General features: G+C 42.4%; 1 protein-coding gene and 1 non-coding gene across 2 annotated transcripts; one reads left to right on the top strand and one right to left on the bottom strand.

The window, feature by feature from the left end:
* Positions 1-428: 428 nt before the first annotated feature.
* C10H11orf98 (chromosome 10 C11orf98 homolog) lies at positions 429-2,117 on the bottom strand. The gene is made up of 4 exons (XM_053448810.1): positions 2,025-2,117; positions 1,028-1,152; positions 826-923; positions 429-639 (listed from the first exon to the last, which is right to left on the bottom strand). The coding sequence occupies exons 1-4, from the start codon at positions 2,058-2,060 to the stop codon at positions 494-496; spliced, it is 405 nt and encodes a 134-aa protein (XP_053304785.1). The 5' UTR covers positions 2,061-2,117; the 3' UTR covers positions 429-493.
* Positions 2,118-2,470: 353 nt separating this feature from the next.
* On the top strand, positions 2,471-2,609 carry LOC128468077 (small nucleolar RNA SNORA57). The gene has a single exon (XR_008345795.1). It is a non-coding gene; the product is annotated as a small nucleolar RNA SNORA57 (small nucleolar RNA).
* The last annotated feature ends 10,188 nt before the right edge of the window (positions 2,610-12,797 follow it).

Genomic DNA, 12,797 nt, shown 5'->3' with positions numbered 1-12,797 from the left:
GGGGGTGCCCGGTAGCCCAACATCCACTGAACGCGGGCCTGCAGCTTTCCGCTGTGGAACTCGCATATTGTGTGTGGGCACCCCAGCAAGTTGCCGTTTATCTGCGTGGCCCCAGCAATACTCGGCTGCGGGAGAGTGAGTGAATGAATGAGTGTTTAGGGGCAGAGGTGGTACAGGCAGGCCGTTTCAGGGGCAGAAGGCTACCGCATCAATGTCTGGCTCAATGTATATTAATAGGAGTCATGCTGTACCATATCCATTCAGTAAATGTAATTTATTTAAACTTATTTAATTCATTGATAAGTTAGTTTATGTTTTCAGATATCTAGTTTTTTTCCAGTTGACATATAGTTCACAAATAAATATCCTGCCAACATTAATTATTGTGTGTGTGTGTGTGTGTGTGTGTGTGTGTGTGTGTGTGTGTGTGTGTGTGTGATAAAAAATAACACGCAATGGTAATGCCCAAGATACTGGTGTATGGGGGAATAAATCAGTTAGATCCCTGCAAAAGAGGATTAATTACATCTTCCATCTCAATGTCCTGTGCTTTTTTTCCAGGTTTATTTTCTTGTTTGCTGCTGCCACTCTGTCGTTCCATTACATTGCTCCGCTTGTTAGGTCTTGCAACTAATTCCACTATAAAGACAAAATGGGTAATGTAAATAATCATGTTAGATAAAAGGAAACATTTTAGGTTTAGACAAAAACAGTAGCATTGTGATGTGCAGAACAGGCAACGGTTACAGAAAATATGAAAACAACGATAGTTTGTTGGAAAGGAAAGTGGTCTGAAAAAAAAACATTTGTTTTTATACTTCTCACCATCCATCTTTTCACTTTCTCTCTGAAGATGCTGTATCTGTTTGAGAAGTTTTCTCTTCTTCTTCCCAGAGAGAGTGATGTTGGCTCTTGTGCTGGATCTAGGTGTTAAAGTGGGGGAACAAACAAATGGTTTAATTTTCCTGTATATTCTTTGTTATATTATACTATACACTTTGTTATTTATTTGATACATAAAACATACGATCTCTTCCGGAGGTGATTTAATGTTATTAGTTCTTTGTCCACCACAGCTCCAATCACTTTATGCTTCTTGCTTTTCTCACGCTTTAAAACACGCCGCCGCTTAAACAAATTCTTCTGTAGGTCCTAAAAAAACATTTACAGTTAGAGGACTGTTTCATTCAAGAAGAATGAGACCATACCAGCATAATGGCAAGTGAAACAGATTACAACAGATTAATTTGTTGTTACTACAGTGAATAGTAAGAATCATTTTAACACCAACACATCTATTCTGAAACGATGCAAAAAATCCAAGTGAACAGGATGCGTAACATGCTATTTCAGTTTTATAGCATTTTTTTATATTCAATTTATCTGTATAACATTACAGGTTAATTAGTAGTGTGGTCCATGATACCATTCAATTGCACAAAAAAGGAAAGTTAATTTGACAAGGCATTTCTTTAAGGGAGAGCTTAAAGCTTACTGATACGCACAACATAATGTGTAAATTCCATATAATAAAATTAACACAGATGAGTTAATATATGGCTTTTCAAGGCTTTTATAGGATCATAAACTTGCCTGATACGATTACAAGATTTGAAAGAAAAAAAAGTGGCATGTAGACTAAGAGCAAGTTAATTAGGCAGAGACACGTTACTTTTACAAGATATAAATGCAGATTATAACAGCCTTCTTTTGGCTGTTTGCTTACATTCGTTCTTAAAACAAACCGGAAACCGATTCTCGATACAGAGATGATTTAAAAAGAAACCATGGGGTTTAACAATAAACCTGTGTCCTATGCGCGCTAATGAGATTCAGCGGATATATGCATTTAAATTCGTGAACAAATGTTTTTGCTCACTTAAAGAGTACACGTTATTAATTCATATAAGACTGTACTTTTATACAGTTCCAATACAGTGGACACAGTATTAAGTAACCACGATCAAAAAATGCCTCCAAGAATCTAAAGCACATGATCTTCCACGGGTAACACCGCTGCATACCGTCTTCGGTCGATTAATCTTTCCTCCCGGAGCCATGCTGCTTTAAATCTCAACTTCCGCTTTTGCTCCAGATCTCTCTTTCCGCCGCCTGCGATGAATGCGCTTTATTTTTCTTCTCATTGGTTGAGTAGCGAAAGACGCTCTTGCCAACTCAGTCTTGTTTGTCAGGTCAAGGTGGATATAAAAGACCCGGACCGGAAAGGTTTGGTCTCTTTGTGAAGATTCGTTGTTTGGGTAAGTTGGTCTCCTGAATTAACTCGTTGTTTGTGTGGCGCACGCGTTTGTGGTTTCTTTAAGTTTGCGCTTTACATCTCAGATTTCCCAGACGTGTGATATGTTAAAATGTAATGGACTTGTCGGCTTTATTTGACGCTTATCTGTTATTCGGGTACGTCAATTTAAAGAGCTAGTTTTCCTTAGTATTATGCGTCGTATAAACCATTATCCCTCCATTTCTTGGCACTAAGGGTGTTTTCTCGTACCCCTGTGTGTAATGTACGGAGGAAGATCATAATTCTCGGTGTTATGTCTTCGGTGCTAGCTCAACGCCATGAGCTAGTTCTATCCTCAATCGCTGGGACACGCTGACTGTTTGTATGATTTATGCTATAGGGGAGAGGCTGTGCTGTGTACACGTCTGTTAATTTAATCTGGCTTCTATTTCAGGTTTTGTGGAAAACATCTGTGCTTGGTGTCTGCCGCTTTGGATTCAGTTCACCAGTTGATGCAGTTCTTAAACCTGAAACTTTTGGCATGCATTTGCTCATGTTTTAGTTTACTTCAATTGTGTATTGCAATTATCAGGTATGTTAAAGTGTACCCACCCTTAAGCGTTAGACCTAAAATACGGTGTGTGTATATATACATGAGGGACATTCAAACAGTTGCCCAGCTTCTATATTTTTGTTGGAAACGGTGAACGTGGGAGCAGTAGTAATTTGTCATGTGACTAGTCCTGTCTGGCAAGCCAGCTACCCTTGCAGTTTAGCCGTAAGATGGCTGCAAAACTTATACGTTGCACCAAACTGGAACAGTGTTCTCGTATGTTTTTTTTTTTTTTTTTTTTTTTTTTTTTTTTTTCTTGTGGGCAGAAGCTCCAGGAGCACAAACTACTCTTCGCATGTGTGCTTGGTATGGTGACTAACCCCTTCAGTCCTAGAGCCGTTTTTGTGATATGTTCAGCGATTCTCTTTTCCTGTGAGTAGTGTACCCATGTAAACTATATATATATTCAGGTAGAGAGAGAACTTTCTTTTGGTACCATAGTTAGATGTTTGGCTGAAAATTTAGAATGTGAAATGTAGAAAAACACTTAAGTTTTGATAAATTGTCCCTCTGAATCTTCACAAAATTAGGTAAAGTGATGGAAAATCCCAACCAAGTTTATCAATTCTCGTGTCCTGATTTCAGAAATACCTAATTTATATAGATTTGCAATACTTTCCCCAGCATTTATAAGGAACATACATTATTGGTAGAATTTTTATGCTTATGGCTTAACATGTTTGGAGGTTGTGAATGGGGGCAGGAGGGTTATACTCTTTAGATGTTGTGTTAGGGCAATGGGATGTATGTGTATGTATGTGTATGTATGTATGTATGTATGTGTATGTGTGTATGTATGTATGTTCTAGCAGTGCAGTATGGTTAGAGGTCATTTTAGGCAGGTCCTCTTAGGGACATGTTAATGCCAGTGATGTCACAATGACATCACTTAGCTCACTTTATAGTTTTCTTATTTTATTGTATTAGATAGAAAAGTGATTTTAATTTGTTTTGAAATAGCTAAAAAAATCTGGCAACTTTTTGAACGTCCCTCATTTATATATTACAAACTAATTTGCAAGGGTAGCTTACCCAATCTGTCCAATAAATTTTATCTAACTTGAAGGCTGCCGTTGCTAGCCATGTGGTGATTTGAGCGACGTTCCCTTCTGAAATGCTATACTGAGATGTAGTTAAATCAAATCAAGTCTGTTCTTCTAGCTTCTCATTAATGTCTAGCTGGTTGATAAAACATTTATATGGTTTGTACCAGGCAGTATTAAAAACGTTCTCGTGTATCTGTGGCAGAGGCTGTTTACAGCTGAACACTGCAGAAATGCTTTCTTTCAGGACAAGAAAAATGTGTTACGTGTCCATAACTTTTTAGAACTTTAAATATAAAAACCTAAACACCATCTCTGTTGCCTAATAATGGCCATGGCTTTATTAAAGGATATAAGAGGCATAACACCATCGGCAAACCTAACATAACCCCTTTGCGACAATGGCTTTTGCAATGTTTTTGTGGTGCTCATGTTTAGTTGTAATTTTCTTCTTTCCCATTTACTGACACTACATGAGATACATAGATTATGACCCCCCCCAAATTTGAAAATTTATTTAGGAGAAAGAGCCTGAATATAAGACAACACTATAGGGGAAAAGTTTGACTAGTAAATATGAATTCACATGTAAACTTTTATATAATAAAACTGATTGAGAAAAATGAGTTTGTTTTTTATTTCCTTTTTATTTGCGCTTTGCCCCCCAGAAATGCCTTTTACCCCCCTATATGCCACGCTGCCTCCCTGATATGTATTGTAGCCCCCCATGTGCTACTCTTGCTGGGGTACTGGTGGATATACTGTCCAAAAAGCATCACGATCGGTGAAGGGGACCCTGAGTGGCAACCGTTCAAAGTTTCCCCGGGATGGACTGAGAGCTGGCATGCGTATGATAACGGTGCTGTCCGGACTATGAGAGGTTAAAGTTTGTGGGCAGGGCCTGTGAAACAGACAGGGTTGACCTTGAGGAAGAAAAAAAATCATGAACAAATACCACGTATATTTGAGAAAATACAACAATCACAACTAGGGCTGCAACAAATCAAAATCGTTGCCAACAAATTTCATTATCAATTAGTTGAATCGGTAATAAGATGAGAGTTGTTTTGTTTTTGGGACGCACCGATATATCGGTGGCTGAATAGGGCGTTATCTGCGAAAATAATCGTCCGCAGGGGCTGGGCTGCTTACCTGCGCATTGGTCGCACAGGATGTGAGCAGCGTCTTGCCAGGAAAAGCTGGAACCCAGCAGGTTCACGTGACTGCATATCCTGCCCAGGCATACCTGGATTCCAGCATGTACTGGCTGACTTTGCATGATAGGAGTGTGATTGCTGCTAACAATCATAAGTAATATTGTTATTTAATAAATCGCACTCCTATCATGCCCAAGTTCTAGCATGTACTGGTTGCCTGGGCATGATAGCAGTGTGATTGCTGTTATATATAGATATATAATCTGCATTTATTTTGTCCCATTTTGGTGTGTTACTTAAGAAGTTTTGGGGTTTTTTTTGTGTTTTTTTTTTTTTTTTTTTTTTTGAGGGAGGGGTCATTTTGTGTATTCGGTCTCGGCAAAGTGAATTCTGAATTTTCGGTTTCCTTCATCAGAGGTTGCCTTATATTGTGTTGTCTTCCATGTATGCACAAACAAAATCCTGGAGGCCATCGATCAATCATCCGTTGGAAAGTCGCCAGCACGTCTTCATCATAACCTTAAACTGGTATAAGTCAAAGGGGATGATGAAGGGTTTCCGGTGCAGCGGGATCTGCCAGTAGCTCTTACAGAGGTTGAGGGTAGTAAAGAAATTTCCCAGAGCAACTCGATCTAATAGTTTGTCTACTCGGGGCATGGGGTACGGGTCAGTCGTGGTCCTGTCATTTAGCCTACGGTAGTCCATGCAGAAGCAGGTTGTGCTGTCCTGCTTCAGCACTAGCCCTACCGGGGAAGCCCAGTGACTGTTGGAGTGCTCGATAACTCCTAGATCGCGCGTCTTCCGTATCTCAGACGGCATACCTTCCCTTACGGCCTCGGGGAGCCGGTAAGCTGCTTGCCGCATGGGCGGCTGCCCTGGGCTCTCCACCTGGTGCACTGCATAACATTTGATGGCGCTTGGACAGCACCCGTCGAACCTGTTCCTTCTGGGTCACCCCTTACTGGTCCGTGAGCCGAATAGCCTCTGGGCCCGTCTGCCCTTCACCCTGTCGGGGTTACTTTGGTAGCTTAATCCTCTGCTGGAGGGCCACAAGTAGTGCCCCCTCCTCGGGCTGTTCCTGGTAAGCCTTAAGCATGTTTACATGGAAGGCTCGTTGAATCCTCCATCGGAGCATTTGGTTACCAGGTAGGTAGTGCCACACAGTTGTTTCACTACCTGATAGGGACCCTGCCAGGCTTGTAATTTATCAGACTTAGCCGGTTTGAGGACAAGAACTCTTTGACTTGCAGAGTGCGGTCTCTGGCGGTGCGTACCGCCGGTTTTGCCGTCCCTTGGGCGGCTTGAAGGTTCCCTCCCGAACCATTAACTTTTGCCTATGACCCTCCGGGGTGATGCCGTATCTGGCTAATAAGCGCTCTTTTACCTGATAGTAATCGGCACTGTCCTCATCAGGGATGGTTTTGGAGGCTTCCAAGGCTTGTCCCGAAAGTCGGCTCGCCAGTAGGGTCACCCAGCCCGGCGATTTGAAGCTGAGTGGCCTTGCTGATTACCGGGGCAAAGAGTGCTTGTGGTGGTTCAGACCCCAGTAGGCCTATACGCCACAGCAGCTCCCGCTGGAACTCTGAAGTTTCAGTGGTCTCCGACGATCAAGGTGGCTTTGGGGTTGTTACCGGTTGTCTGGCCACGGACCTCCAGTAAGTCCGTCAGCATCCGCTTTTTCAGGGGGTTGTAACGCTGCTCCTGGTACTGAGGGCATCCCACTGCTGCCACCAGATGTGACGGGCCGCCTGTATCCCGGCTGGGTACACCCGTCTGTTCTCGGTTGCTTCCTATAACTACAATGGGTGATAGAGCAAGTCCCTGAAGCATTAGACGAGACTAATGTTCAGAGAAAGAACACTCTTTTTGTGGGAGGTTTCCTCCCTGTGGGTTATTTCTAAGAAAGGGCCTGTGAAACAGACCGGGTAGGATGTGAGGGAGAACAAAGCATGAACAACAAATACCACGTATATTAGAGAAAATCCAGCAATCCCAACTAGTAACCACGACCAAGAAGGCCCAGAGTAACCCTGGGCCGTCACATAGACACATCAGGGTATTTAAAATCCTGGTATCTTAACTTTCCATGCACGCATTTTACCACCACCCCTTCAAAGTTTGCAGTAGAAATAAATGTATTATAATGTTTATCTGGGAACCCAGCAAATTCAATTTACCCATCAAATCATACATTTTTTTTTAAACTAGGCACACTGGGCATTTAACATGCCAGTATTTTAACTCTTTCCATGTGAGAATTGTTTTTTTTATTGTGATTAGGAAGCTGGGCTCAGTTGATTTGCATAGTTGAACGCAGTACCTAAATTCAACCTGCAGGGTGAGCCCTGGGTTCTCAGGAGAGTGGTCAACAACAAAGCATTGTGGACAACTCCCCCCCCCTTTCCTATATTGTAGCTTAGCCTGTCCAGATATAGCAGAGCCTGTCTTGGTGTTTGGTCATCTGTTTCCTGGCACTCTACTTACTTGAGAAATAAATTGAACTATCTAATTTTACTTATCAAGAGACAACACGTCCTCCTGAATTTGTTGTCCCTTTAGAGGAGAAAACATTCGAGGCCTGGAAATTGGTAAGAGTAAAGGTATTGTTTACTCTATTTCCATAAACCAATCTTATAACAAAGGTGAAGTCACAGGGACTTGGAGAGCGGATCCTCAGTGAAACCCAATTTAACCCCTTAATGGCAAGACTGTTTCTTAATTGTATTACATTTTGGAACAAACGCTCTTAACATTTTTCAGTGTTGCGGTGATTTTCTTCTTTGTCATTGTGTCAGGACTCGGGTAATCAGGTCGGGTAGGAGCCCATGTGCAGGGGATACTTGGGGTTCGGTCTGTAACCCACGATGCATGATTATACAAACAAAGACACCACAAGCAGAAATCTGGGTAATGCAATGTATTGTATGTATGAGGATAAGCAAATAAGGGTCATACAGTCTGTTGGCAAGAAACCGGACGTATGGCAGGATAAATAAATACTGGTAAGAAGTCTTTTGGCAGGGAGCCCACTTGGAAGGGCGCGAAAGGCAGGGAGCCTACTTGATAACACAGAAAGCGAGGGCAGATAAGAACCAGTAGGCCTATCCAGTCTGCACAACCTCTGAGTACTTTCCTTTAGTACCTGCCCTTTTCCCATTGTGAGCTTGGCGTTATGCCTATCCCATGCTTGCTTAAACGCCTTTACTGTATTAACATCTACCACTTCTGCTGCAAGGCTATTCCATGCGTCCACTACCCTTTCCGTAAGGTGGTATTTTCTGATGTTACCATTAAACCTTTGCCCCATTTCTCCTTTTATAAACTCTCTTCCTTTATCTTGTTGATTCCCTTTAAGTGTTTAAATGTTTCTATCATATCCCCCCTGTCACGTCTCTCTTCTTCTAGATAAGGGCACGAAAGGCAGGGAGTCCACTTGATAAGGACACAAAAGGCAGGGAGTCCACTTGATAAGCAGGTAACCGGTACAGGTGCATAGCCACAGCAGAAAGGTCCACAGACTTCAATACATATGCCTTATATAGCCTATATGCCTTATACCCCCAGATATGTCACTCCGTCCTCCCAAGGTATGCCGTTTACCCCACTATGCTATAGTGCACTCATAGATTTGCAGACTCGTTCACAGACACAATACTTTTATAAATAAATACAGGGTTAATCTTCGCTACCCCCAGGATTTAGATTCCCCTCAGTTTGCCCCCCTTTAGCTCTAACTGCACCTTAAGTTAACTTTATTTAATAACAACTGCCCCTAAATTAACCCTAAGCACCCCACCAACCAGAACTGCCCCTAAATTAACCCTGAAGACCCCATCAACCACAATTAACCCTAAGCACCCCATTAACTATAACCGCCCCAAAATTAACCCTAAACACCCCATTAACTATAACCGCCCCAAAATTAACCCTAAACACCCACCAACCAGAACTGCCCCTAAATTAACCCTGAAGACCCCATCAACCAGAAATTAACCCTAAGCACCCCACTAACTATAACTGCCCCTAAATTAACCCTAAACCCCCCTCACTAACTGCCCCTAAATTAACCCTTAACATCCAACTATAACTGCCTTTAAATTAACCCTAAACACCTCACTAACTATAACTGCCCCTAAATTAACCCTAAACACCCAACTATAACTGCTCCTAACTTGCAGTAGCCCAAATATAAATTTTATACTCACCAGTGAGTTCTTGAGCCGTGTCGACGGTATAGGAAATGGGTGGGGCCAATCTGCACTTTGCTCTGAAAAAAACATCATTTTAGAATCGATAAAAATCTATACAACTAATCGATAATGAAATTCGTTGGCAACGATTTTCATTATAGATTATCGATTTTATCGATTAGTTGTTGCAGCCCTAAAAATATGGTGACTTTTTTTTTTTTAATAAAAACGCTCGTGCAAAAACTCATGAAAAAAACTTGCTTAACCCCTTAAATCCCCTATGGACATACCGGGACGTCCAAAAAACGTCTGTGAGGACCTGCATATATTAAATATAATAATAAAAAATCATTAAAATAATAGTGAGCTGTGATGTCATTGTGACATCACTGGCATGTTCAGGAGGTCCCTAAGAGGGCCTCTAACCATTTTTGTGTAAAAAAAAAAATAAAAAATATATATATATATATACAAAAATAAAATAAATTTAAAAAATATATATATAAAAAAAAAAGAATAATCATAACATTTTTTAAAAAAAAAACCTTACATCCCATTGGCCTAGCATAACATCTAGCCAGTATAACCCTCCTGCCCCCGTTCACAACCCCCAAACCCGTTAAGCCATAGGCATAAAATTATACAAAAAATGTACACCTTATATTATGCTCCCTGGTGCTGGGAAAGTATGGAAAATCTATATAGATTGGGTATTTCTGAAATCAGGACACCTGAATTGATAAACTTGGTGGGGATTTTCCATCACTTTACCTAATTTTGTGAGGATTCAGAGGGAAAAAAAATTTTTCCCGGCGTATAGTGGCAGTACCGGCGGGCTTTGCTCTCTCCCGGGACAAGCACTAAAAGAAAAGGGTTAAACTCCGCCCCCCCCCTTACCCTATAACCACACTCACCGGCGCCCGTGAGCCAGTTCTTTTTTGTCCCGCGCAGGGACGAGCACGGGTAGTCTCCGGATCCGAAGAAGACATTCAGCACACGGGTTGTGGCTGATAGGGGGTCCCAGGCAGTCCGTTCGCTTCCCGGGTGGAAGCTCGGCTGCCGCATCTTCACCGCGTTTACAGATTGAATCTGTAGCGGTTATTTAAGGACGTCCGGGGAGGAGCATGCGCAGTACGGTGGAACGCAAGCCCGGGTGGTTATGCGTTCCACTGATGATCCGTCCGTGCTACAACGCATGCGCGGCTCGGATCATCCGATTTTGGCGCCAAATTTGAATTTTTTGATGCCTATTTAAACTGTGCAAACCTGTCTGACCACAAGAGTGTGTGTCAGGACAGGTTTCCGTGTTGTCTGACCCCCCACACGGTTTTTGGTGATCCTTATCTACGGATACACCAAAATGTTAACCCCTTCATCACCTGACAAGGAGAAAATGCCTCCTGCTCCTCCCAAAAAGGCTTCATGTAAATCCAAACACTTAGCCTGTCTAGAATGTAATACTCCTCTTCCAGACGGCTACAGGAGAAAGACGTGCCAGCAGTGTTTAGCGGATATCCTGGCTAAAGAGAAACAGAAGGACATGCAGTCCTTTCTGTCCTGGTTCCAAGACAATTTATCCCAGACTTTTTCGGCATTTAAAGAGGCTGCCAAACCGACGGTTCAGGACAAGCCAAGTAATAAGCGTAAAAGAGAGAGGAATTCATCTATATCAGATTATTCATCTGGAGAATGTTCTCGCTCTTCTATGGATTCAACCACTTCTGAAGATTCAGATTTTGAATCCGGATTCCCACCTCAAGAGCTGGGAAAATTCGTTAAGGAAGTGAACCAGATATTGCTTAATCCAGAAGCAAAGAGGAAAGGTCTTCCCATTTTGCCGCAAATACTGGAGTTTATGCAGCGTGAGTGGAAAAATCCTACTAAAAGAGCATTTATTTCAAAACATTTTAAACAGCTTTTTAAACTACAAGATGATGCCATGTGGGAGGAACTGCCTAAAGTGGATGTCCAGATTGCGCAGTTATCTAAAAAAACCACGTTGCCGATTGGAGAGGTGTCCGGTTTAAAAGATACCATGGACAAAAGAGCAGAGACTGCTAATAGACGGATGTTCCAAGCGTCAGGGTTTCAATGCAAAGCAGCATCAGCCGGAGCAGCTGTAGCTAGAGCTCAAGGCCTATGGATCCAGAAATTGGAAGATCAAGTTCTGGAGGAGGCAGATAAAGATCTCTCTCAGCTTTTAAAGAATTTGAAACTATCAAATGAATTCCTGATTGACACGGTGGATGAAGTGGTCAAACTCGCTGCCCGTAACATGGGGCTGTCAACAGTTGCCAGAAGAGCTATCTGGCTTAGATCTTGGAATGCTGACTCCGCATCAAAGTCTTCGTTATGTGAGCTGCCATTTGAAAGAAAGAAGCTTTTTGGTTCTCCACTAGAAGAACTGTTGAAACAAATGTCTGACACTAAGAAAGCTCTTCCTCAAGACATCAAGCCTAAGTGGAATCGGAGATACCCCTATAATAGGCAACGATATTCAAGACCTTCGGATAAATCTTCCTTTCGGAAGCCGAATAAAGAATCCAGATTTCAATTCAAAACTACAAGACAAGAAAGGACGAGGAGATTCTGACAAAGTAGGAGGTCGCCTTCAGAGGTATCGGGAAACATGGTTCCACACTACCAACAACCCATGGATACGTCAGATAATCTCGGAAGGCTACACCATCACGTTCTCCAAGATCCCAAACGATTATTTCCTGATCTCCTCATACCCGTCAAGAACAAAGAATATGACACTGGACAAGGCAGCATCAAAACTCCTAAAAAAGGGGGTGATAGAACATGTTCCAAAAAAAAACAGCTATGTCGGGGAGTTTACTCTCGCTTGTTCCTGGTTCCAAAACCAGACGGCTCCTTTCGTCCAGTTTTGGATCTGAAATCTGTCAATCAACATATTCCATACCAACATTTCCGGATGGAAACCATCTCGTCAGTGACTCACATGATTCACAAAGGAGATTTTATGGCGTCTCTGGACCTCCAGGACGCCTATCTGCACGTGCCGATAGCAGACAGATCAAGAAGATTTCTCAGATTTGCGATAGACACAAACAAAGGCTTAAAACATTTCCAATTCAGAGCACTACCTTTTGGCCTCTCTACCGCCCCGAGGGTCTTCACCAAGATCCTTACTCCTTTAGCAGCGGAGTTGAGATTGAAAGGAATAGCGGTGGTGCCCTATCTGGACGACTGGCTAATAAAAGCGTCTTCGTCGGCAAAGCTTTTAACGGATCTTCAGGACACGATTACTCTCATCAGAAACCACGGTTGGATTCTCAACTTAGCCAAATCAAACTTAATTCCAACTACGGAGATCCGATTTCTAGGTTTTCTGGTGGACTCACTGTCTCTACGCCTGTACCTTCCAGAGGACAAAGCCAAACGTATTCAGCGAAGCATTACTCAGCTACAAACATACCCTCTCTGCACCATCCGAAAGGCTATGAGCATCCTGGGACTACTGACATCGACCATTCCTGCGGTGGCCTGGGCGCAAGCGCAAATGAGACCTCTACAATGGTACATTCTATCCCA

The sequence above is a fragment of the Spea bombifrons genome, chromosome 10 (genome assembly GCF_027358695.1).
Source record: "Spea bombifrons isolate aSpeBom1 chromosome 10, aSpeBom1.2.pri, whole genome shotgun sequence".
Taxonomy (NCBI): Eukaryota; Metazoa; Chordata; class Amphibia; order Anura; family Pelobatidae; genus Spea; species Spea bombifrons.
The sequence above is the reverse complement of the archived record's forward strand: the minus strand, read 5'-3'. Positions and strand labels throughout refer to the sequence as shown.

Coding starts and splice junctions, on each gene's coding strand:
- C10H11orf98 (XM_053448810.1), bottom strand. CDS start 2,060: ATGGCTCCGGGAGGAAAGATTAATCGACCGAAGACG. Junction 1,153..2,024: donor AGATTAATCGACCGAAGACG/GTATGCAGCGGT, acceptor ATGTTTTTTTAG/GACCTACAGAAGAATTTGTT. Junction 924..1,027: donor AATCACCTCCGGAAGAGATC/GTATGTTTTATG, acceptor TTTAACACCTAG/ATCCAGCACAAGAGCCAACA.